This window comes from Bubalus kerabau, chromosome 1 (assembly GCF_029407905.1).
Source record: "Bubalus kerabau isolate K-KA32 ecotype Philippines breed swamp buffalo chromosome 1, PCC_UOA_SB_1v2, whole genome shotgun sequence".
Lineage (NCBI taxonomy): Eukaryota > Metazoa > Chordata > Mammalia > Artiodactyla > Bovidae > Bubalus > Bubalus kerabau.
This window is the reverse complement of record NC_073624.1, coordinates 61,888,729-61,911,194: the sequence shown is the minus strand read 5'-3', so window position 1 is coordinate 61,911,194 and position 22,466 is coordinate 61,888,729. Positions and strand designations below refer to the sequence as shown.

General features: G+C 42.7%; 1 protein-coding gene across 1 annotated transcript; it reads left to right on the top strand.

Moving 5' to 3' along the window:
- The first annotated feature begins 333 nt into the window (after nucleotides 1-333).
- AMDHD1 (amidohydrolase domain containing 1) lies at nucleotides 334-16,924 on the top strand. The gene is made up of 9 exons (XM_055576795.1): nucleotides 334-566; nucleotides 3,805-3,911; nucleotides 5,505-5,569; nucleotides 7,518-7,795; nucleotides 10,096-10,321; nucleotides 12,090-12,214; nucleotides 13,818-13,911; nucleotides 14,702-14,862; nucleotides 16,332-16,924. Exons 1-9 carry the CDS (start codon nucleotides 430-432, stop codon nucleotides 16,417-16,419), a joined length of 1,281 nt encoding a protein of 426 aa, XP_055432770.1. The 5' UTR covers nucleotides 334-429; the 3' UTR covers nucleotides 16,420-16,924.
- The last annotated feature ends 5,542 nt before the right edge of the window (nucleotides 16,925-22,466 follow it).

Genomic DNA, 22,466 nt, shown 5'->3' with positions numbered 1-22,466 from the left:
CCCACATCCCCATTTTAACTCCTCTGGGGTACCCTAGTCCTCGGTGACGCCCTTCCGCCAGGTCGCGTGATCTTCGTAGCCCACCTTTCTCTCCCTTCCCACCACTGAGCTGCAGTTTTCTCATCTGTGAAATAGGGACAGTAATTCCTACCGCATTTACCCAGAACGTGACAAAGTGGCCAGGAAAGAGGAGAGTCCATTATAACATTTATTACTAATCAGCATTCTTGTCCTTGTACTCTCACTGACCTCGCGATGGTGGAGGGGAGGCCCGCATCCCTGGCAGTCAGGGAACTCCAAGGCGAGGAGCCCCCGCCCCGCCCCGCCCTCGGGGCTGGTGGCTACACCCTTGCCGACCTGCCCCCTCCAGTGCCGGCCGAGCTCAGCGCAAGCCCAGCAGCCTCCCCTAGACCCAGGGTGCCTGGCGACATGGCCGGCGGCCACCGCCTCCTGCTGGAGAACGCGCAGCAAGTGGTGCTGGTGTGCGCCCGCGGCGAGCGCTTCCTGACCGGGGACGCGTTGCGCAGCCTGGAGGTGCTGGAGGGCGCCAGCCTGGTGGTGGGCACGTAAGTGGCCGCGCCGTCTGGGCTGCGGGCGCCGCGGGTCGCTTGCTTGGGGGGACCAGTCTGCCAAGTACTCTTTCTGTAACTTGTGCACTGTGGAGGAAAAGGCGGTAATAGCTTTCCCGCACCCAGGGAGATGGTTGCACTCCTGCCTTTCAGGCGCCTCCTGCTAATGTGTTTGGCTGCTTCGGGTTGTCATTCACTTGGAAAAGAAAAGCACTCTCAAGCTGCACAACCCACTGAGCCGAATCAGGATCGCGCCTCTGCTGATAAAATATGATTGCAGCAATCAGAAGGGGTAGGGGTTCTCTCCAATGCTTCCTGAAGTGTGGACAGGGGCCACCTGCGTCAGATGGCCTGAGTTTGTTTTTTTTTAAGACAGATTTCTGATCCCTCCCCAACCCCTTATCCCCAGATCTCCCCTCCTCCACCAAGTTTTATTGAGATATAATAGGCATACAGCACTGTGTAGATTTAAGGTGAACAGCATAATGAATTGACTGACATACATCGTGAAATGATTACCAGTAAGTATAGTGAGCATCCATCCTTTCATACAAAGTCAAATAAATAGAAAAAAAATTTTTTTCTTTGTGACCAGGAGGACTCTTACGACTTACTCTCTTAACAACTTTAATGTATAACATGTAGCAGTGTTCATTATATTTATCATGCTGTGCATTAGATCCCTAGTACTTATGTATCTTATAACTGGAAGTTTGTACATTTTGATTACTTTCGTCCAGTCCCTGCCACCCACTCCGCACCTATCCTCAGGTCTTTTGAATCAAGATCTCTATGTGTGGAGTTCTGAGATCTGAATTTTTACAAAGCGTATCTCCCACCTGCTTCTGCTGTACCCCAAAACTTGAAACCCACAGAAGCCCTTTATGTGGTGATAGTTTGGGGTGATCAGTTCAGTTCAGTTCAGTCACTCAGTCATGTCCAACTCTTCGCGACACCATGAATCGCAGCACGCCAGGCCTCCCTGTCCATCACCAACTCACGGAGTTCACCCAGACCCACGTCCATCGAGTCAGTGATGCCATCCAGCCATCTCATCCTCTGTCGTCCCCTTCTCCTCCTGCCCCCAATCCCTCCCAGCATCAGAGTCTTTTCCAAAGAGTCAGCTCCTCGCATGAGGTAGCCAAAGTACTGGAGTTTCAGCTTCAGCATCATTACCTACAAAGAAATCCCAGGGCTGATCTCCTTCAGAATGGACTGGTTGGATCTCCTTGCAGTCCAAGGGACTCTCAAGAGTCTTCTCCAACACCACAATTCAAAAGCATCAATTCTTTGGCACTCAGCCTTCTTCACAGTCCAACTCTCACATCTATACATGACCACAGGAAAAACCATAGCCTTGACTAGACGAACTTTTGTTGGCAAAGTAATGTCTCTGCTTTTGAATATGCTATCTAGGTTGGTCATAACTTTCCTTCCAAGGAGTAAGCGTCTTTTAATTTCATGGCTGCAGTCACCATCTGCAGTGATTTTGGAGTTCAGAAAAATAAAGTCTGACACTGTTTCCACTGTTTCCCCATCTATTTCCCATGAAGTGATGGGACCGGATGCCATGATCTTCGTTTTCTGAATGTTGAGCTTTAAGCCAACTTTTTCACTCTCCACTTTCACTTTCATCAAGAGGCTTTTTAGTTCCTCTTCACTTTCTGCCATAAGGGTGGTGTCATCTGCATACCTCAGGTTATTAATATTTCTTCCGGCAATCTTGATTCCAGCTTGTGTTTCTTCCAGTCCAGCGTTTCTCGTGATGTACTCTGCATGTAAGTTAAATAAGCAGGGTGATAATATACAGCCTTGACGTACTCCTTTTCCTATTTGGAACTAGTCTGTTGTTCCATGTCCAGTTCTAACCGTTGCTTCCTGACCTGCATATAGGTTTCTCAAGAGGCAGGTCAGGTGGTCTGGTATTCCCATCTCTTTCAGAATTTTCCACGGTTTATCATGATCCACACAGTCAAAGGCTTTGGCATAGTCAATAGAGCAGAAATAGATGTTTTTCTGAACTCTCTTGCTTTTTCCATGATCCAGTGGATGTTGGCAATTTGATCTCTGGCTCCTCTGCCTTTTCTAAAACCAGCTTAAACATCAGGAAGTTCACGGTTCACGTATTGCTGAAGCCTTGCCTGGAGAATTTTGAGCATTACTTTACTAGCGTGTGAGATGAGTGCAATTGTGCGATAGTTTGAGCATTCTTTGGCATTGCCTTTCTTTGGGATTGGAATGAAAACTGACCTTTTCCATTCCTGTGGCCACTGCTGAGTTTTCCAAATATGCTGGCATATTGAGTGCAACACTTTCACAGCATCATCTTTCAGGATTTGAAATAGCTCAACTGGAATTCCATCACCTCCAGTTTGGGGTGATAGAAAATTAAAATTCAGCCACCAGAAAGAGAGGACATTTTTCAGTTATTTTCATTTAACCTTCTGAGAGTAAAAGAACAGCTGAAGCTTGGAAGGCAGACTTGGAGTGGGCCTAGGGGTTGGATCCCATCTGAATCGAAGAGCCGGTGACACTGAAATTACACACGTTTCATCCCTTATCTGAGGCTGCTTAGGGTTGTGTAAGAGCCCAGTTTTAGGGACTCTCTGTGTGTTTAATTAACAAAGGAATAAAAATATTCCCAGTGTTATAGTCAAAAATTTGTTAAAATCAGTTAACAAGAATTGCATGGATGTAGGAACCTAGGGTCAGTTGATAGCCATACTCCATGGAGTTCCAAGGATCTAGACCCCTACCTTCTTGCTCAGCTGAGCACCCCACTCTTCCTCACACTCACTCCATCATCCAAGATGGTTGTGCCTTCTCTCATTATGGTGTGTACATTCCAGCCGGTAGGAAGTAGGAAGAGAAGAGAATCCTATTGGCTAGAACTTAGTCACATGGCCTCACTTGGCTGATGGGAGACTTAGAAATGAAGTCTTTATTCTGGGTGGTCAAGATTTCAGCTAAAATTTAGGAATCTAGCACTGTGGGAAAAGGAAACATTGATTTTGGGGAACAACTAGCAATCTCTGCTACACATGACTTTTTGCCTTGCGTGTGGCTGGAGTCAATTTCCAAAGACAAAAGCTCAAGAAGGAAATATAGTAAATATTGATTGACTGAAAGTAACTTCATTATACTTACTGGCAATCATTTCATAGTTTAAATCATTGGTCAAATTTTTTACAATACTTCTTTCAAATTTCATGATAATTTCTTGATTTTTCTTCAGAGATGGTTTCATAAAAGCCATCGGTCCTGCTGATGCTATCCAAAAACAGTTTTCAGAAGAAACATTTGAAGAAAGAATTGACTGTTCTGGGAAATGCATCTTGCCAGGTATTAACCTCTTTTGCAATAAAGGCCTGAAAGCAGTTTTAATAAAGAGGAATAGTAGTACCTTGTTTTAAATAAGGTCTCACAATATATGAAAATATAATATCTGCCATTTATTGAATTTCTACTAGTAAATGTCTAGCTGCTTTACAGACACATTTTCTTGTTGAATGACACTGAACTGCCTTGTAAGTATCATTGTCTACACATCATAGATTAGAACACTGATATTTACATGTGAAATATCTTACCCAAGATCTTTAAACAGGTAAAGGACCAACTGGAATCAAACTCATTCAATCCACTTCTTTCCACTCACCTGCTGAAAAGAAACCAGCTGTGTTGGGTTTGGATTCAAAAACTGTCCAAAGAACTTTATTAATCCATTGCATAGGGGAGGCAAATAGGGAAGCTGCTCTCTCTAATTCTAGAATAGACTCTAAATTTGTATAGAGTATGAAACAAAGGACCCATCTCCAGGCAGAAGAAACATAAGCCAAAGATCCCTAGAGATTTCACCAAAGTTCATTTTTATCTTTAATGATTGACAACAGAATCAGTTTATTAGCCACCATATCCTAAATTATCCATGTTTTATGGCTTCCCTGGTGGCTCAGCTGGTAAAGAATCTGCCTCCAATGCAGGAAACCCGAGTTGGATCCCTGGGTTGGGAAGATCCCCTGGAAAAGGAAATGGCAACCCACTCCAGTATTCTTGCCTGGAAAATCCCATGGACAGAGGAGCCTGGTGGGCTACAGTGCATGGGGTCACGAAGAGTCAGACACAACTGAGCACTAACCCTTCACTCCATCATGGCTTTTATGTAATCATCTGAAACAAAGTTCACACTAATTTTGAGTTTTGTGCAGACATTGAGGCTAGGGTTTATACCTTAAAAATGTGTAGTCTGTATATCTGACAGAACTTTTACTATCTGGCTCTTGGGGTTCAGGAGAGAAACTCAGGGTGAAATCTCAGGAGAAAGAGCAGAAAGTGGTAGAGAAAGCAATCCAAATAGGGACTTTTGGTTTTACTCTAATCAAAGCCACTAATGAATCATTTAATCCATAAGGTACTTAAATGCTCTGGAAAGACATAGTTTACCAAATTGTACCTGCATAAACAAAAGTTCCAAGTGGTTGCTTTATAGTTTCTCTTTAATTAAAACATATTTCTTTCTTGAAGAAAGATTCCTCTTTATGATTTCATATTTTGCCTTCTCAAAGTAGAGGGTAGGGATTGTATTATTCTTTTTCACACCTAGATTATTGTTTGGTGATAAAGTCTTTGTTTTTGCTCAACTAGTAGGTTTGACATTCTGTTCTAAAAGCTTGTTTGGAGAGCATGGATTTATTGGGCAAAAGGAGCTGTGTTTCTTCAGAGGCTGTTTTCATCATGTTGAGTCAGTCTTCCATTAGAGCCTTCTAGACCAACTATGGAGAGTCTTCTTGGAACCACACAGACACATTCTTCCTCCTTCACCCTCCAAGATGGCTATCACCATCATGCTTTCCCAAGAACCATGTTAGAGTCTGCCTACTGTCCAAGTGCTTTTGATTTCGTAACTTTAAACATGATGTGATTTGTTGATTACAGGTTTGGTGGATGCACACACACATCCAGTATGGGCTGGTGAAAGAGTTCACGAGTTTGCAATGAAGGTAACTGTAGTCAACAATGGCAAATCAAAATAAAGCACAAATATATACAAAACTTTTTCTAGAGTTTGTAAGCTGTTAGACTTTACAACAAATGTCTATGTGTCTATTTAATGGATTTTTTTTTTTACTAGCTTTGACTATGGAGATAAGTACTACAAAGTTAACTAATTTATGACTTGGTGCCAAATCTTTATGTTGTGCACAGGGCTATCAATAGTTTAAAGTATAATAGTTTTCAAGATATTTTAGCTGCCAAATGCTCCTTTTAAAATAGAGCTTTACCTGGTTTGCTCACTGATTTCCCCTCTTTTCCCCCCATTCCATTCCCTGGTAGCCTTTGAAGGGACTCCAGGAAGCAGTTTGAAAATCGCCACTAATTGGGGTCAAAGTTGGAAAAATATATTATTAATCACAAAATAAAATAAGCTTTATATTGTTCCTACAGAAAAATGAGACATTAAGAAACATAAATTTTAGTCTTTTATCAGTCATTAATTAGCCACAGTTAACCCTCACATCCCTGGTTTGAGCCATTTTCACACTGTTTATTTGCTTGTTTTTAGTAGACTTTTTTAGAGCGGTTTTAGGTTCACAGCACAATTGTGTGAAAGGTTCTGAGATTTCCCATATACCACTGGCCCCCAACTTCTGTCCAAAGCACAGCCTTTTCCATTTCAGCATCCCTGACCAGAGATGTACATTTGTCAGCATGGATGAACCTACACTGGCACATTATTATCACCCAGAGTCCGTAGTTCTTGTTACTGTTGACTCTTGCTGTTGTGCATTCTCTGGGTTTGAGGAAATGTCTACTGACATGCATCCACTATTGTAATATCATACAGGGTACTCTTACTGTCCCCCCCGAAACCCTCTGTGCTCTGCCTAGTCTCTCCTCCTAAAAACTGGCAACTGCGGATCTTTTTACTGTTGCCATAGTTTTGCTTTTTCCAGAATGTCGTATGGTTGGAATCCTACAGTATGTAGCCTTTTCAGATTGAGTTTCCTTCATATTTTTTCTTCACACTGTTTTTTAAAAAACTGTGCATCCTAACAGCCAAATTGGATGATTTCAGAAAAAGAAAAAAAAATTTTTTTCAAGTGTTGTCTACCTTTCTCAACAATCTAGAGCTGTTTTTTAAGACTTTATTAAACCACTGAATTTCAGAGCCAAAAATTTAGAGGTTTGCAGTCCAATTCTCTAATTATCTGATGCAGAAAGGGCCGAGCCCACCAGGTTTTTGTGAACATGAAATCCTTGAAGATAATTTATTATAAAACCATTGAAACTTTCTTTAAAAGCTCTAGTGCAATAACTTGAATGTGACAGAATTAAGAACAAAGGAAAGGGTGTAGCAAAGGGAGCCCCCCAGGATGGCACATTGGTCTGCACCACCCTCCTTGCAGCTCAGAATAACAGGAGCTCAGCAGGATCTCAGAAAGAGCCTTTTTATTTTCTTGAGTGACAGAGGTCAGGCCTGAAACTCTAGGTGGCCCAGTACTGAGGGGTTGAAATGCTCTGGGCCTCTTGGTGGAGACTCAGATATCGACAGTGGGATCCCCTAATCGCCTAAGCTTCACTTTCTCATAGGTGCTGAGCAATAGACTGAGATTAGCTGGTATGAACTGGGACTAACTGGATTGTTAAAATACTTTTGTACCTGTTGGTAAACTGTCACTACCCTGAGACCTCAGGTCCCTACCACGTCTCCCATCTCTGCTACCCTGGTCCCTTCCTGGCACACCTCAAACCCCCACAACTCCTCACCACCCTGGCAGAGTAGGGACTTCTAGAATTGTGTGTCCCAGCATCCTTTCTGATTGGCTATGGTGCCTATGCCATATCAGTTGTCAATCATGTTGAATATCATCCCTGGACATAGGTTCTGTAGACCTGCCTGCAGTCTCCCTTTATTTTCCAGACCTAAGGGTGAGCCTGTGTGTTCAGTTGGCAGGAGCCACATACATGGACATCCATCAGGCTGGAGGAGGGATCAACTTCACGGTGGAGCGCACCCGCCAGGCCTCTGAGGAGGAGCTGTATAGCTCCTTCCAGAAGCGGCTTGGGTGCATGATGCGGGCGGGGACCACGCTGGTGGAGTGCAAGAGTGGATACGGCCTCAGCCTGGAGACGGAGCTCAAGATGCTGCGGGTGATTGAGCGCGCCCGGCGGGAGTTGGACATCGGCATCTCGGCCACCTACTGCGGAGCCCACTCCGTGCCAAAGTAACCTCAACAGAAGGGACCGGGGTTTAACTCGGGCAGTTGAAGACCAGAAGGGGTCATGTGGGGGTGTCTAAGTGGGGGCTGTGTTCTCCAGGGGGTGAAGGTGCACCAGCAGCTGAGCTCTTGCAGAGGAACCAGTAGAGCCTTTGGAAAGGTGTTCTGATTTTAAAGGTCAGCCGTCTCACACACATGGTTTTAGCAAGGTGGTCTCCATCAGACCCACCCATTTGCAAGTCTCTTCATGGTGAAGGAAAAACAGATGTTCACAACTTTTTTTTTTTTTGGTCAACAAAAAGAAATTGCCCTGATAGGTCCTTTAAAATGACAGATACTCATTTAAGTAGTTTCCCATGACAGTGATCACAAAGGCACCTTAGAGATTAACACCCTGTAGAGGTATCTGATGTCAAGATAACTCACGCTGGTGTTAGTTTTTGTTCATCTGTTTGCTTGTTTAGCAGCAAGCATTTTTGTTTTATTGTTGTAAATGTGTTTTTCAGCTTTTCTCTTTATCTAAAAAGTTTCTCCAGTGTGGGATTTGCCATAGAGAATTCTCTCCCCTTCTGTTCCTGCATCTTGTCTGTCCTGGAATTACTACTTCAGAAGGCCCACAGTTCCAGAACCAAAAGATCCAAAAGAAATCCAGGACTACAAAATTCACAGGACATTGCCTGTGAAGTTTTAAGTCGTGGTTCAGTTCAGTTCAGTCACTCAGTTGTGTCCAACTCTTTGCGACCCCATGAATCGCAGCATGCCAGGCCTCCCTGTCCATCACCAACTCCAGGAGTTCACTCAAACTCATGTCCATCGAGTCAGTGATGCCATCCAGCCATCTCATCCTCTGTCGTCCCCTTCTCCTCCTGCCCCAATCCCTCCCAGCATCAGAGTCTTTTCCAGTGAGTCAACTCTTCACGTGAGGTAACTTAGATAATAAATGCCGCAGGCATACCAAAATGGTTTAATTATTTAAATATCCCATTTAATTAAATAATATTTAAAATTAATAATTAAATCATTTCAGGTTTAATTAAATTTTTTACACTTATTTAGTTTTGTGAACTTTGAAAAATAGAAATTTTAATGTTAATATTTGTTTACCATCCTCAATCAGAGGAACCAAAAAAATTAACATTGAAAATTATTGTGAAAAATTTACAAAATGAATTAAGTAGAAAGAAACATAAATATTGAATATTTACAATGATGTTTGTTGTATGTATTTACCATTTGTACTTCTGAAATTATTAAGACTTGAAACTGCACTAAGACTTCTGGGATATCCTGTCCATGATAGTCTGTTTTTTGTTATTTTTTTCAATTGAAAAGACAATGTGACATGGTAGAAAAGTCTCAGACTTTGGAGAGACCTCAGACCTGGGTTTGAATCAAGCTTAGCTCTGTCCAACTGGTTGATTTTAAGTTTTGATCATTAATTTTTCTGAACATGAATTGTTCATTTGTAAATCAGCAAAATAACACCTTTCCTATATGGTTGTCTGAAAAATAGAAACAACATGTATAAGTACCTGTCTCCTCATAGTACACATCTGTCTACCCACCCAGGCAGTTTTTGCTGAGTGAGAGTTTTCTGTGTGCCAAATACAAGGCTGATGTTTTACAGAAAATTTCTCCATCTGCCACTGAGCCTGTGAGGTCTCCTCTTCATCCCCAAAGATAAAGGTCCAGAGGATGCCACATGACGTCTGCATCATGTGTCCAAAGTTGTACAGCCAGCAAAGTGGTGGAGCTCTGTGGCTCTCTGACTCCAAAAGCCCAGCCCATTCTCAGATATAACTACCCAGGAATTGTAGAATTTCAGGGTCTCCTTCTTCCCCTATGTCTGATGAGACAGAACTCCTTAGGCAGATGCCTCTAGAAACTGTGGAGGAAGAAAAAGTCAGGATGACAGCTGGACCCAGGTAAGGGGCCCACAGTTGGGTGTCAGGGAAGCATCCAGGATGTCCTCTAAGTGTCCTTGACAAGAAGATTCAGGTTTTCGGCCAGGTGGCCTTGCTGACTTTCCCAAAGGCAGCCCCAGTATGCCAGAATGGGTGAGCCATCTGTCTCTCTGCCTCTAGGGCCAGTGTATACAGAAGTCTTGTCAATACCTCTGTTAGGCAGGCTTGTCCCAATTGTTAAGAGTCCTGAGTTATAGCTTTGATTCTTTCTTTACCTTTTTGAGGCTCAGGGTCACATATCTATAGTTTCTCAGTTTCTCCAAGTACCAAAGACTCCTTTCTCCAATAATTTTTTTTTTTCTTTTTTAATTTGCCTGTGGTGATCTCCTTTTCTTCTCTCAGAGGAAAAACTGCTTCTGAGGCCGCTGATGACATCATCAAAAACCACCTCCCAAGGCTGAAGGAACTTGGCAGAAATGGGGAAATACACGTTGACAATATAGATGTGTTCTGTGAAAAGGGTGTCTTTGATCTTGATTCCACCAGAAGAATTCTTCAAAGTGGGAAAGATATAGGGTTACAGATTAACTTCCATGGGGATGAACTCCACCCCATGAAGGCTGCTGAGGTATGGCTGTTCTTTTGCTCTTCTTTTGTCAGCACTCATGCTATGGAAAATTCAGTGAGTTTGTTCAAAGGAAGGAATGACCTTCTGAAAAAATAGAGAATGGGGAAATTTGTTAGAAATATGTGCAGGTTGGTCTGGTTGAGCTTTGGAATCCTTTTTTGCTGATTATTTACTTTTATTATCTCCTCCTGGTGATACTAGTAGGAAAAAAAATACCTTTGTGATCTCATTTACTAAATTCACAACCTGTTTTGATTGTCACTCGAAGTCACCCTAGCACAGTCTCTTAATTTCACATGAAGAGTTTTTCTGTGGCAGCATTCAAACGAATTTTAGTGGAGCATGCCTTAATAGTGACAGGATGATTTTCAAATTGTTAAGTCTTTCCCAGATTCATTTATTCATAGATGAAAGAGATTCAAAATCCCCTCCAGGTTTCATCTGAGTGACCACCTCTCTGGGATCCTTCCCAAACCTCTCCAAGAGTGGGTTATAGCCTCTCCCTGTCCTTGTTCCACTGTTTAAAATCTCCTGTGATCCCTACTGGACATGAACACATTGAGGACCACACCCATGTCTTCTTGTGTGTGTGTGTGTGTATGTGTGTGTGCACACGCTTAGTTGCTCAGTCATGTCTGACCTTACCCAGCCTTATTTCCTGGAGGTTAACACAGTGCCTAGAGTGCAAAGGGTCTTTAGAAAGTAAATATTTGTTAAATGAATGAGAACTGGGTGGTCAACAAGACACTTTGGGCTGTAGAGAGTGACTGTGAATTAAATGTGAATTAAATCAATAGAAGTTGATTATTCCCTGGATGAGCAAATCAAGTTTGGAAAAGTTGAGGAAGATGCTAAGATCAAAAGGGAACCTGCCTTGGGGAGGATCGTCTGCACTGTCCACAAGCCCCCAGAGCCCCGATCCCAGTGCTCGTCTACCTGAGCCAGATGCTGGTGGGGGGCTCTTCTTCCCTGCCCTGGTGTGGGCATCACAGCCTCCCTGGCTCACATTGGAATGCCAGCAGCTATCAGTCTTCTTTCCTTGGGATGCTCATCATGTCACCTTTCAGCCTGGGGCACTTTGCATGTGCGCACATGTGTCAAAATTTGTCAAGTTGAGAAATAATCTACTTTAATACATTCTTATCTGAGCATTACCTCTTCTTAGTTGTCTTCTAACAACCTAGCATAAACTTTTCATCTGGAGGAAAACCAAGTTCAAGAAGATAATCTAGGGACTTCCCTGGTGGTCCAGTGGTTAAGTCTCTATGTGTCCACTCCCAGGGCCCCAAGTTAGGCCCAAGAATTAAGACCCCTAAAGCTGTGAAGTGTGGCCAAAAAAGATATTTTCAAATTATACAAATGATTCCACACTCCTAAAGTCTGTTTTCTCACCTGATCTGTTTTCTCTGAGTGCAATGGCATTCCAGGTACCTTTCTTGTATTTTTATGATGTTTAACAATCAGATTTTACTACCAGGATTAGTCAATGTTTTATTCTGATTCATAAGATTCATAAAATTTTTAGCAAATGTTTGAAGATCTTGGTAAGCATTTGTGTGTAAGAATAGTTTTTGAAGTAGCATGCTAGCTAAATTTTCAAATGAATGTCCACCATAAACCCTTTACCCACTTGGAGGCTTGTGCTCACAAGAGGTAGCTGGCAATAATAGAGTATTATTTATTTTTGTAGGAAAAACCATATACAGGCACTTTATTGATTTGTTGTTGCTGTGCGTGAAACCTCTCTTTCTCTGTCCATTCTGCTTAGCTTGGGGCGAAACTGGGAGCCCAGGCCATCAGTCACCTGGAAGAAGTGAGTGATGAAGGCATTGCTGCCATGGTGTCAGCCAGGTGTTCTGCTGTCCTCCTGCCCACCACAGCCTACATGCTGAGGTGAGGTTGTTTTCCACCTCCACGCAGGAGCTGCAAGTACAAGCTGTAAAGGCACAGACTTCCCAGATTCCCAAATATTTCTTCATCACTCTTACAGATCCCCTTTAAAATGCAGATCAGGAAAACTTAGCTCATGGACGATGCCAATTGTATGGTGTGATGTATGATGTGATGTTCATAATGAATGACCCCAAGGAAGGAGCTTAGACCCAAATTTCATTTGAGTAATGGGAGTACTGGGGAGCATGGAGCTTTATTTTACTTTCTTCCTCATTTCTGGAATTTTCCAATTAAAAAATCGATATACATTACTTTTAAAATTAGGAAAGAGGCTTTATACTTTAAAAAACACACATAAGATGGTAGGAATATTCTGAATCCGAATGAGTTGGTTTCTAAGATGATGCAAGTGGGGACCATTATCCTCATAATTCCTACAAGTAAGAGGAAAAAGGAGATGTGATGTCTAAGTATATTTTGTGGCATCTCCCCAGGGATTTAGCCATGTTCCTTCCATGGATTGAATCTTTTTCTAGTGGTAAGCAGGGACTATTCTTCGTTGCAGTGCACAGGCCCCTCGTTGCAGTGAGAGGCCCCTTGTTGCAGAGCACAGGCTCTAAGTGCACGGGCTTTAGTATTTGGAGCGAATGGGCTCAGTAATTGTGGCTTGAGGGCTCTAGACACGGGCTCAGAAGTTGTGGCGCACAGGCTTAGTTGCCCCGCAACATGTGAAATCGTGCCAGACCAGGGCTTGGACTGGTGTCCCCTGCATTGACAGGTAGGCTCCCATCCACTGAGCCACCAGAGAAGTCCTCCATTCATCCTTTTAAAACATCCAGTTACCCTGCAAAAAACAAAGTTCAGTTCACACTGGACTCTTCCCTTTTGCAATAGCTATTACTGAATTAAATCTCTCCTCACCATATTAACTAGTGTCCAGCTTTGTTTATCTTTGACATAACTTTTGAGCCATGTCCTAAAGACTAAATTGTATTTGGTCAAGGAGATCAGGGAAATACCCAGTCCAGGAATAAGCACAAACATTGTACATCTTAGATTCTTGGACCTTCAGATGAATTTTAAAGAACCTACAAAAATGTTTGAGACCCCCACCTTCCAAAAAGGAGAGGGAGAGATATAAATTTTAAAGTTGCAAAATGAAAGTTAACTTTAAAAGCATTATTTAAACCTTGTTGTTTATATTTGGGAATTCCAAAAAATGTATTATGTTTGAAAACAATTTTCAGTTACACTTTTCCTTCTTCACAAGAATCTCTCAATGTAGTGATTGTCATGATGATCCCCAATTAAAGAAGTTAGTCATACCCAAGTGATTTCAAAAGCAGGATGATAAAAATCAGGAGTCCTGGGGTTATGCTAGATCCCACCCCTAATCACTTAATCTTGAATTTCTGTTTCTTCTTCCAGAACACAGAGGAGTTGGATAGTTTATTGTTATTCAGTTGCTAAGTAGTGTCTGACTCTTTGTGATCCCATGAACCGCAGCACACCAGGATATCTTAAGTCTGCTTCAATTCTGAACACCTATTCTTCAAAATTTCCACTTCTCGAGACTGATATCTTTCTTCCCCCTTCTCTTTAGACTGAAGCAACCTCGAGCCAGGAAAATGTTAGATGAAGGAGTAATAGTCGCCCTGGGCAGCGATTTTAACCCTAATGCGTATTGTTTTTCAATGGTAATTATTTTTAACATGCCTTTCTGAGCAGACTGAAACTTCTCCCAAGCATATAAATAATTTAAAACTATTTCACTAACTGGTAAAATGTATCAAAGATCTAAAAATGTCTTCCAGTGAAACAGGAAAAAGAATGTGTAGACAGCAGTGTAATTGCGTATTTCTGTGCCTCTTGCATGCCTCCAGGTTTAGGGAGAGGAGAGAAGGGTCTATTATGCTTTGATGCAGCCTTAGGCATTGTGGTTTTACAATAACCTATTCTCCCCCTCAGAACTGAATAATCTCAAAGAAGTTTTAGTAAGTAAATATGGAGGTGAGCTTCCTATGACAGGAAGTGACCTTGAAAAGTAGTGTTCGTGCTCGTGTTCGACTCTTTCTGCGACCCCATAGACTGTAGCCCACCAGGCTCCTCTGTCCATGAAATTTTCCAGGGAGGAATACTGGAGGGCATTGCCATTTCCTTCTCCAGGGGGTCTTCCTGACCCAGGGATCAAACCCAAATCTCCTGCATTGACAGGCGGATTCTTTACCACTGAGCCACCAGGGAAGACCCTTGAAAAGCAATAAATAAATATTAAATACATATGGAGTGGGTGGTAAGTAATCTCTGTAATAAATCTTTCCCAAAGCATAAGAATCTTTACATTTAAATTTAAAATTTTCCCCATGTTAATTCAGCCTGCTCCACTTGGGCATTTATCTGTCATTATTTGTTGTGCTTTGTTGAGAAACGTTCTAGGTGGCAGTTGTCTCGTTGCTTTTCTCCGATGCTTTTCTCTTCCCATCTTAGCCAATGGTCATGCATCTGGCGTGTGTGAACATGAGAATGTCCATGCCCGAGGCCTTGGCCGCTGCCACCATCAATGCCGCTTATGCCCTGGGAAAATCCCACACACAGGGATCTTTGGAAGTTGGCAAGCAGGGAGATCTCATTATCATCAATTCACCCAGGTGAGTGTTCTCCCAAGTAAACCATTTTATTGTATGAAAATAAAAGTGTTAGTAGCTTAGTTGTATCCAACTCTTTGCAACCCCATGGACTGTAGCCTACCAGACTCCTCTGTCCATGGGATTCTCCAGGCAAGAATACTGGAGTGGGTCACCATTCCCTTCTCCAGGGGATCTTCCTGACCAGGGATTGAACCCAGGTCTCCTGCATCACAGGCAGATTCTTTACTATCTGAGCCACTGGGGAAGCCCCATTTTATTGTATGCGCACTGTCATATGGAGACTTGGTTAAAACTTTTTTCCACTGATGATTCATGTCAGGCTCTGTGTAAGCTCAGAGAAGCTACCCCGTCTTATTGTCACCCTTTTCTAAGCAAAAAGTCTCCCTCAAGGTCCTAAATTTCATGGAGAAGGAAATGGCAACCCACTCCAGTATTCTTGCCTGGAGAATCCCATGGGCAGAGGAGCCTGGCAGGCTACAGTCCATGGGATCGCAAGAGTTGGACACAACTTAGCAACTAAACCATCCATCCATTCATATCCTTCTACTTTTCTATTAGTTTCTGAAGAGTCTGATATTGAAATTCTAACTAAAAATCTTAATTTATCTACTTAAAACAGTAATTGCAATATACAGCGAAACTGTAGTTAACTTTGTTCTGTACTTTCTAAGTCTCCTGTAAATGTATCATCATACTTCCATAAATTAAAAAATGAGAAAGAAAGAAAAAAAAAAAAAAAGGTCCTAAATTTCAGGGTAGACCGACTTTTCTGGTCTCTTCACCTGTCTTACATCTTTCCTAGATCTCTGGGTTTCTGCTCTGTTTACCTGGACCTTGGACTTGTGCTGCTCTTTGACATGTGTTTTTGTTTTTCTTCTTGTGTTCTGACCTTTTCTGCTTGCACTGAGCCATGCAGGTCACAACTCTAGTTTGTCACCCTGCTTCTAATTCATTACCTCTCTGACTTCTCATTCCTACTGCATCCCAAAAGCTTTGCTTCAGTTATTCTGCCTCTGGTTTTGTACTATTCACCCACAGTCTGCTGCCTCGTGGACCTCCAATGTAACAATTTGAGTCTTATTGTTATAAATCTTAAAGTTGTGAATTCTATGGTGTCTGGACACTAGCAAGTCTCTCCCAGCTCTTGGACCTCATGTTCAACCTAAGAGGGTGGCTCCATAATTCTACTCTTGAGGATCATAAGCCATTGTCTCATGGAAAATAATGCTAATGTTACCATTTATGCATCATTTAACTGAACCAAATATTTTAAGATCAGATATTTAATATCATTAAACAATATTTGATTTATCATAGACTGATTATCATGGTACTCTGTCATTTTTTTAAAAGCCCAAATAGTGACTACTAAGTATACATAAATTTTTAGAGAATGTATTTTGAAATTAGCACTTATTGACAAAGTAATCATTTTGACTTGTATGCATTAATGTTTGATTTCTTTCTAGATGGGAGCATTTGATTTACCAGTTTGGAGGCCATCATGAATTAATTGATTATGTTATAGCTAAAGGAAAAGTCATCTATAAAAAATGATAGATCTATAAGGAAAGAGGAGACTCTTCGACTGCATAAGTCAATACAGTTATATTAAGAGTTAAAATACCTTAGTGGTTTAGCAGAAAGATGTCACTTAAATATATTTCAATATTTTGTTAATCCAGTTGAAAAATCAAAGGGATTCACTTATTTTAACATGTGCACATAGACATATAATCAGGTAAACAATTTGTGATGATAGTCTCAAACATTAACTTCACAAAGGTTTGTTATAAATATTCTGCAGATTAATTCATTAGTGTCCTCTGAGGGGAGGGTGTTCTTCTATTTCTAATTTCTTCTCAACCCTTACAGTAGAGATCCATGGCAGAGTTCAAGACTTGTCATTTTATACACAAGTACAGGGACCTTCTTGTAATGGATGTATTTTGATCAAATCCAATAATACAATTTTTTAAATTTGTTTTTAAGTTTTTGATTCTTCACATTAATTACAAATGTCTGAAAAATTTTATAGCTCTTAATAAATATTTGCTGTCCCTATTATTGTTGTTCTTTACAGCAACACGAGAAACCAGTCAGTTCTGTTGTCTATTAGAGCTTTTAAGGAAGTGAACAAATTACAGAAGAAAGTAGATTACATACAGAAAAAGTGGATGATTATATAAATGGGTGTCTCTAAAGCCTTATGAGTTTACTTGAAATCTTTTAAAATGCTTTCATCATCTTAATAATCACAGCTTCATGATCAAACTATGTTCTGTTTAGGAAGAGATGACTAGACAAGTAAGTTCAGTCAGTTCAGTCGCTCAGTCATGTCCGACTCTTTGTGACCCCATGAACCACAGCACTCCAGGCCCCCCTGTCCATCACCAACTCCCTGAGTCAACCCAAACCCATGTCCATTGAGTCGGTGATGCCATCCAACCATCTCATCCTCTGTCGTCCCCTTCTTCTCCTGCCCTCAATCTTTCCCAGCATCTGGGTCTTTTCCAATGAGTCAACTCTTCACATCAGGTGGACAAAGTATTGGAGTTTCAGCTTCAACATCAGTCCTTCCAATGAACCCCCAGGACTGATCTCCTTTAGGATGGACTGGTTGGATCTCCTTGAAGTCCAAGGGACTCTCAAGAGTCTTCTCCAACACCACAGTTCAAAAGCATCAATTCTTCTGTGCTCAGCTTTCTTTATAGTTCAACTCTCACATCCATACATGACCACTGAAAAAACCATAGCCTTGACTAGACGGACCTTTGTTGGCAAAGTAATGTCTCTGCTTTTTAATTTGCTGTCTAGGTTAGTCATAACTTTGCTTCCAAGGAATAAGCATCTTTTAATTTCATGGCTGCAGTCACCATCTGTAGTGATTTTGGAGCCCAGAAAAACAAAGTCAGCTACTGTTTCCACTGTTTCCCCATCTATTTCCCAAGAAGTGATGGGACCGGATGCCAAGATCTTAGTTTTCTGAATGTTGAGCTTTAAGCCAACTTTTTCACTCTCCTCTTTCACTCTCATCAAGAGGCTGTTTAGTTCCTCTTCACTTTCTGCCATAAGGGTGGTGTCATCTGCATATCTGAGGTTATTGCTATTTCTCCCGGCACTCTTGATTCCAGCTGTGTTTCCTCCAGCCCAGCGTTTCTCATGATGTACTCTGCATAGAAGTTAAATAAGCAGGGTGACAGTATACAACCTTGACATATTCCTTTTCCTATTTGGAACCAGTCTGTTGTTCCATGTCCAGTTCTAACTGTTGCTTCCTGACCTGCATATAGATTTCTCAGGAGGCAGGTCAGGTGTCAGGTCAGAATTTTCCACAGTTTATTGTGATCCACACGGTCAAAGGCTTTGGCATAGTCAATAAAGCAGAAATAGATGTTTTTCTGGAACTCTGTTCCTTTTTCCATGATCCAGCGGATGTTGGCAATTTGATCTCTGGTTCCTCTGCCTTTTCTAAAACCAGCTTGAACATCTGGAAGTTCACGTTTCACGTATTGTTGAAGGCTGTTATCACTCATTTCAAGTGGATAGAGCCTAAATCAATGAGTCTTTACTGTATTCAGTATAGATCAAATCAAGAGATCCCTCGTCAGAAGGCTAAAGGTAACAGTGCCCGTTGCTATCACTGGCTAGTAGCGCAGAGTCTCTGGAGCTCGGCTCCTCACGTGCTTGGTGAAGAAGCTGAAAGGGTGTGGGAAGCGCATGGTTGCTGTGGGTGATCCCTCCCCTGTGACTGGTTAACAGTGGGAGTCTGGGGTGCAGGAGATAGCTAGGAAGGCCAACACTAAAGATTAGGTCTGTCCTAGAATCCAAGCCTGGAGAAGGAAATGGCAACCCACTCCAGTTGTCTTGCCTGGAGAATCCCAGGGACGGGGGAGCCTGGTGGGCTGCCGCCTCTCGGGTCGCACAGAGTCAGACACGACTGATGCGACTTAGCAGCAGCAACAGCAGAATCCAAGCCATGCAGAAGTATATCCTTACACTTAGGAATAAGCAAGTGAGAGAGTCATTTCCTAGGCAGGTTGATAGAGAGTCTAGGGGTCCCCAAGGAGAGAGGGGTCTGGAATTCTCAAGGAGGAAGAAAGGACAAACTTTTTTTCTTTCTCCACATTCCTTAGGATTATACAACAATAATGTATCCTGCCTAAGGACAATTTTTGGATTAAACCTTCTGTTATCTTAAAATGTTAATTATGGGAGTAGACCTGGTCTTTACAAGAATGTATCTTGCCTGAGGACAGTGTTATCTTAAAATGTAAATTATGGGAGTAGGTCTGATGGTCTTTACAACTTCCAGACATTCTTTGGATTATATAACCTCATTGTTAACACTAGCAAGCGGGTACTCTTACTGCCCCCTTCTGATGCCTATGTCAGAAGCTTTCTCTATCTCCTTTATACTTTAATACAACTTTATTACACAAAAGCTCTGAGCGATCAAGCCTCGTCTCTGGCCCCGGATTGAATTCTTCTCCGGGGGCCAAGAATCCCGGTGTCTTCGCGTGATTCAACAACAACCTTTCACAAGTTAAGCGCTTCTTATTTTCCTTCTGTGTGTGCTTAGTTGCTCAGTCATGTCCAACTCTTTGTGACCCCATGGACTGCAGCCCTCCAGACTCCTCTGTCCATGGGAATTCTCCAGGCAAGAATACTGGAGTGGGTTGCCATGCCCTTCTCCAGGGGATCTTCCCAATCCAGGGATCGAGCCCAGGTCTCCCATATTGCAGGCAGATTCTTTACCATCTGAGCCACTAGGGAAGCCCATTTTCCTTCTAGGAAACATTAACTCTAAATAAGTAGCATTCTTGCCTTTTTTCAAAGAAACCAGAAGAGGATGCCCACCTGAAACTGCCATATTCCTCCCAGACCAGTGTCCTACAAGCCCCTTGCAACTCATGAAAACTGGCTAGGAACACAGAACCTCAGCCCCACTCCACATCTACTGAATCAGAATCTGGCCTTAACAAACCCACAGGTGATTTGTCTGCCCCCTTGAGTCTGAGAAGGGCTGCGGTCTAGACCCTAGCCACACATGGTGCCTCAAAACCTCCATTTGCTTTTGCTGCTCCAGACCTCGCAGCACATTTTCCTGTGCCTAGAGTGCTTTCCCTTCTTAATGTGGGAAATCGGAGCTAGTCCCTCCCCATGCCCACCATGCTCCCATTCCTCTGTAAGCGCCTCTAGGGCATTGCAGCTGAACTGTCTTTCTCTTTAAACTGTGTGTTAGGAGAGGAAAGAGCCTGGTCATGTCCCCTGGATCTAGTACAGTGACTGATTCATAGGAGGTGATCAATGAATGAAGTAATGAATGGCTGCACAAGCATACAGATGGTCATAGAGAAAAGTACTTATTAAAATACAGGCCAACCCAGGAATGAAGTGTTAAAGAAAGTACTTGTTCCACATATTGGAAAGAGCATATGAATTCCTTAATGTAATGTCATTTCTGTAATGTAATCTCATCACTGCGGATGGTCATTACAGCCATGAAATTAAAAGACGTTTGCTCCTTGGAAGGAAAGTTATGACCAACCTAGACAGCATATTAAAAAGCAGAGACATTACTTTGCCAACAAAGGTCCGTCTAGTCAAGGCTATGGTTTTCCCAGTAGTCATGTATGGATGTGAGAGTTGAACTATAAAGAAAGCTGAGCACAGAAGAATTGATGCTTTTGAACTGTGGTGTTGGAGAAGACTCTTGAGAGTCCCTTGGACTGCAAGGAGATCCAACCAGTCCATCCTAAAGGAGATCAGTCCTGGGTGTTCATTGGAGGGACTGATGTTGAAGCTGAAACTCCAATATTTTGGCCACCTGATGCGGAGAGCTGACTCGTTTGAAAAGACCCAGATGCTGGGAAAGATTGAGGGCAGGAGGAGAAGCGGACGACAGAGGATGTGATGGTTGGATGGCATCACCAACACAATGGACATGGGTTTAGGTGGACTCCAGGAGTTGGTGATGGACAGGGAGGCCTGGCGTGCTGTGGTTCATGGGGTCACAAAGAGTTGGACATGACTGAGCAACTGAACTGACTGGATGTGATGTCAAAAGATGATGCTTATGGGGAAGTAAAGATAAAACGTAACAAGAAACAGTGTCATGAATGGGTGGAAAGGGGCATTGCCATCCTTAACTTGGGAGCTTGGAAGGATTTTGATGTGAAGGAAAGGCTCCAAGGTAGGGGATCATGAGGGTGTTCAGGAGGGGGCGGGTCTGAGTCCTCCTCAAGGTGGGTACTGGGACTGTAACGTTGACTCAGTTTTCACGAGACTTGGCATGTCAGGCTCACTCGTTGGAACTTCATTCTTAAAGTCATGGGAGGCCACTGCAAGTTTTTGACCAGGTTAGGACCAGGACAAGTGTTTGTTGTAGAAAGAAGAATCCGGTTTTAGTCAACACAGTCAGATATGTGCTGTGTGAGTGGACTCAGGAAAGACACCTTAACCAAGTCCTTTGGTGGAGAGAATAGGAGGTATCAGGTGCTAGAAGTCTGGATGAAAGCTCTCAAAATGGCACAGTGAAATATGAACACCCCTATATGACCATGGCTTGAAAAACAAGGAAGCTTATTAGCTCCCCCTTGGAAGCTCACAAGAAGGACAGGCTTCAGGACTGGTTATCCAGCAGTTCAGGACCCCTGAAGCCCCAGAGTCCTTCACCCGCTCCTGCTCTGTCTTACAGTGTTGGGGACACCCCAAAGCTAGGTCCCCCCGGTGTGGCAGTCTAGCAACAGTCAGAGGGGCTGTGCCTCCTCATTCAGGTCAAGCAGGACAGGGAGAAAGCCTGCTCTCAGGAGAGAAAGAGTTTTCTAGAGGCCTCTGTTACTGACCAGGGTTCTTGGCCTCCTTAGCTGATGGAAATTGACCAGAGGCCAGACAAGAAATTCAGGCAGGGTTTTACTAGGGCTCCTGTTGCAGCAGGGGTTGCGGGGAGGGGGAGGGCGAGAACAATCAGCAGTGTCCCCTGTTCGCTGGCTCTCTGAGGGGTGGGGGCAATTTGTTCCTTATATGGAGTGAGGGTAGGGGTGTGTCCAGAGGTTGGCCAGAGGAGTGGCTTAGGTGGTGGTGGGTGCAGGGGACATGTCCAGTACCCTGCTTTGGCTAGCAACCTCCTTCTTTTGCTCCAGGCTCTTTAAAAGTTGCAGTTGGGTTTTTTTTTTAATCTTTTTGCAGCTTTTGTCCAGAATTTGTCCCAACTGACTATGCATATGGTTCATTTTAGTCCCATGTAGTTTCTTTGTATTTTATTGTTCAAGAAAAGTGTGTCCAGGTATAAGCATTGCAGTACTGCCACAAAGGGTCCCAGGACCCAGGCCTGTCTCACCTCCAGTAAAATTCTTCTGTTTCATTGGCCCACGCTGTACCCCCCCTAATATCTCTTGAACTAATCACCCAGTAGAGGGAACGGGACCATCTTGAGACAAACCAGGCCTGTGCCCTGAGCTGAAATGAGTTTCCTCCAACTCTTTTTTTTTTTGGTATAATGTTAATGTTAACATTAAATGTTTACATTTAATAAATGAGTACCTTCAACCAAAGTAAACTCCCAAGTGTAAAATGATCATGCTATTCATGAGATAATTAGA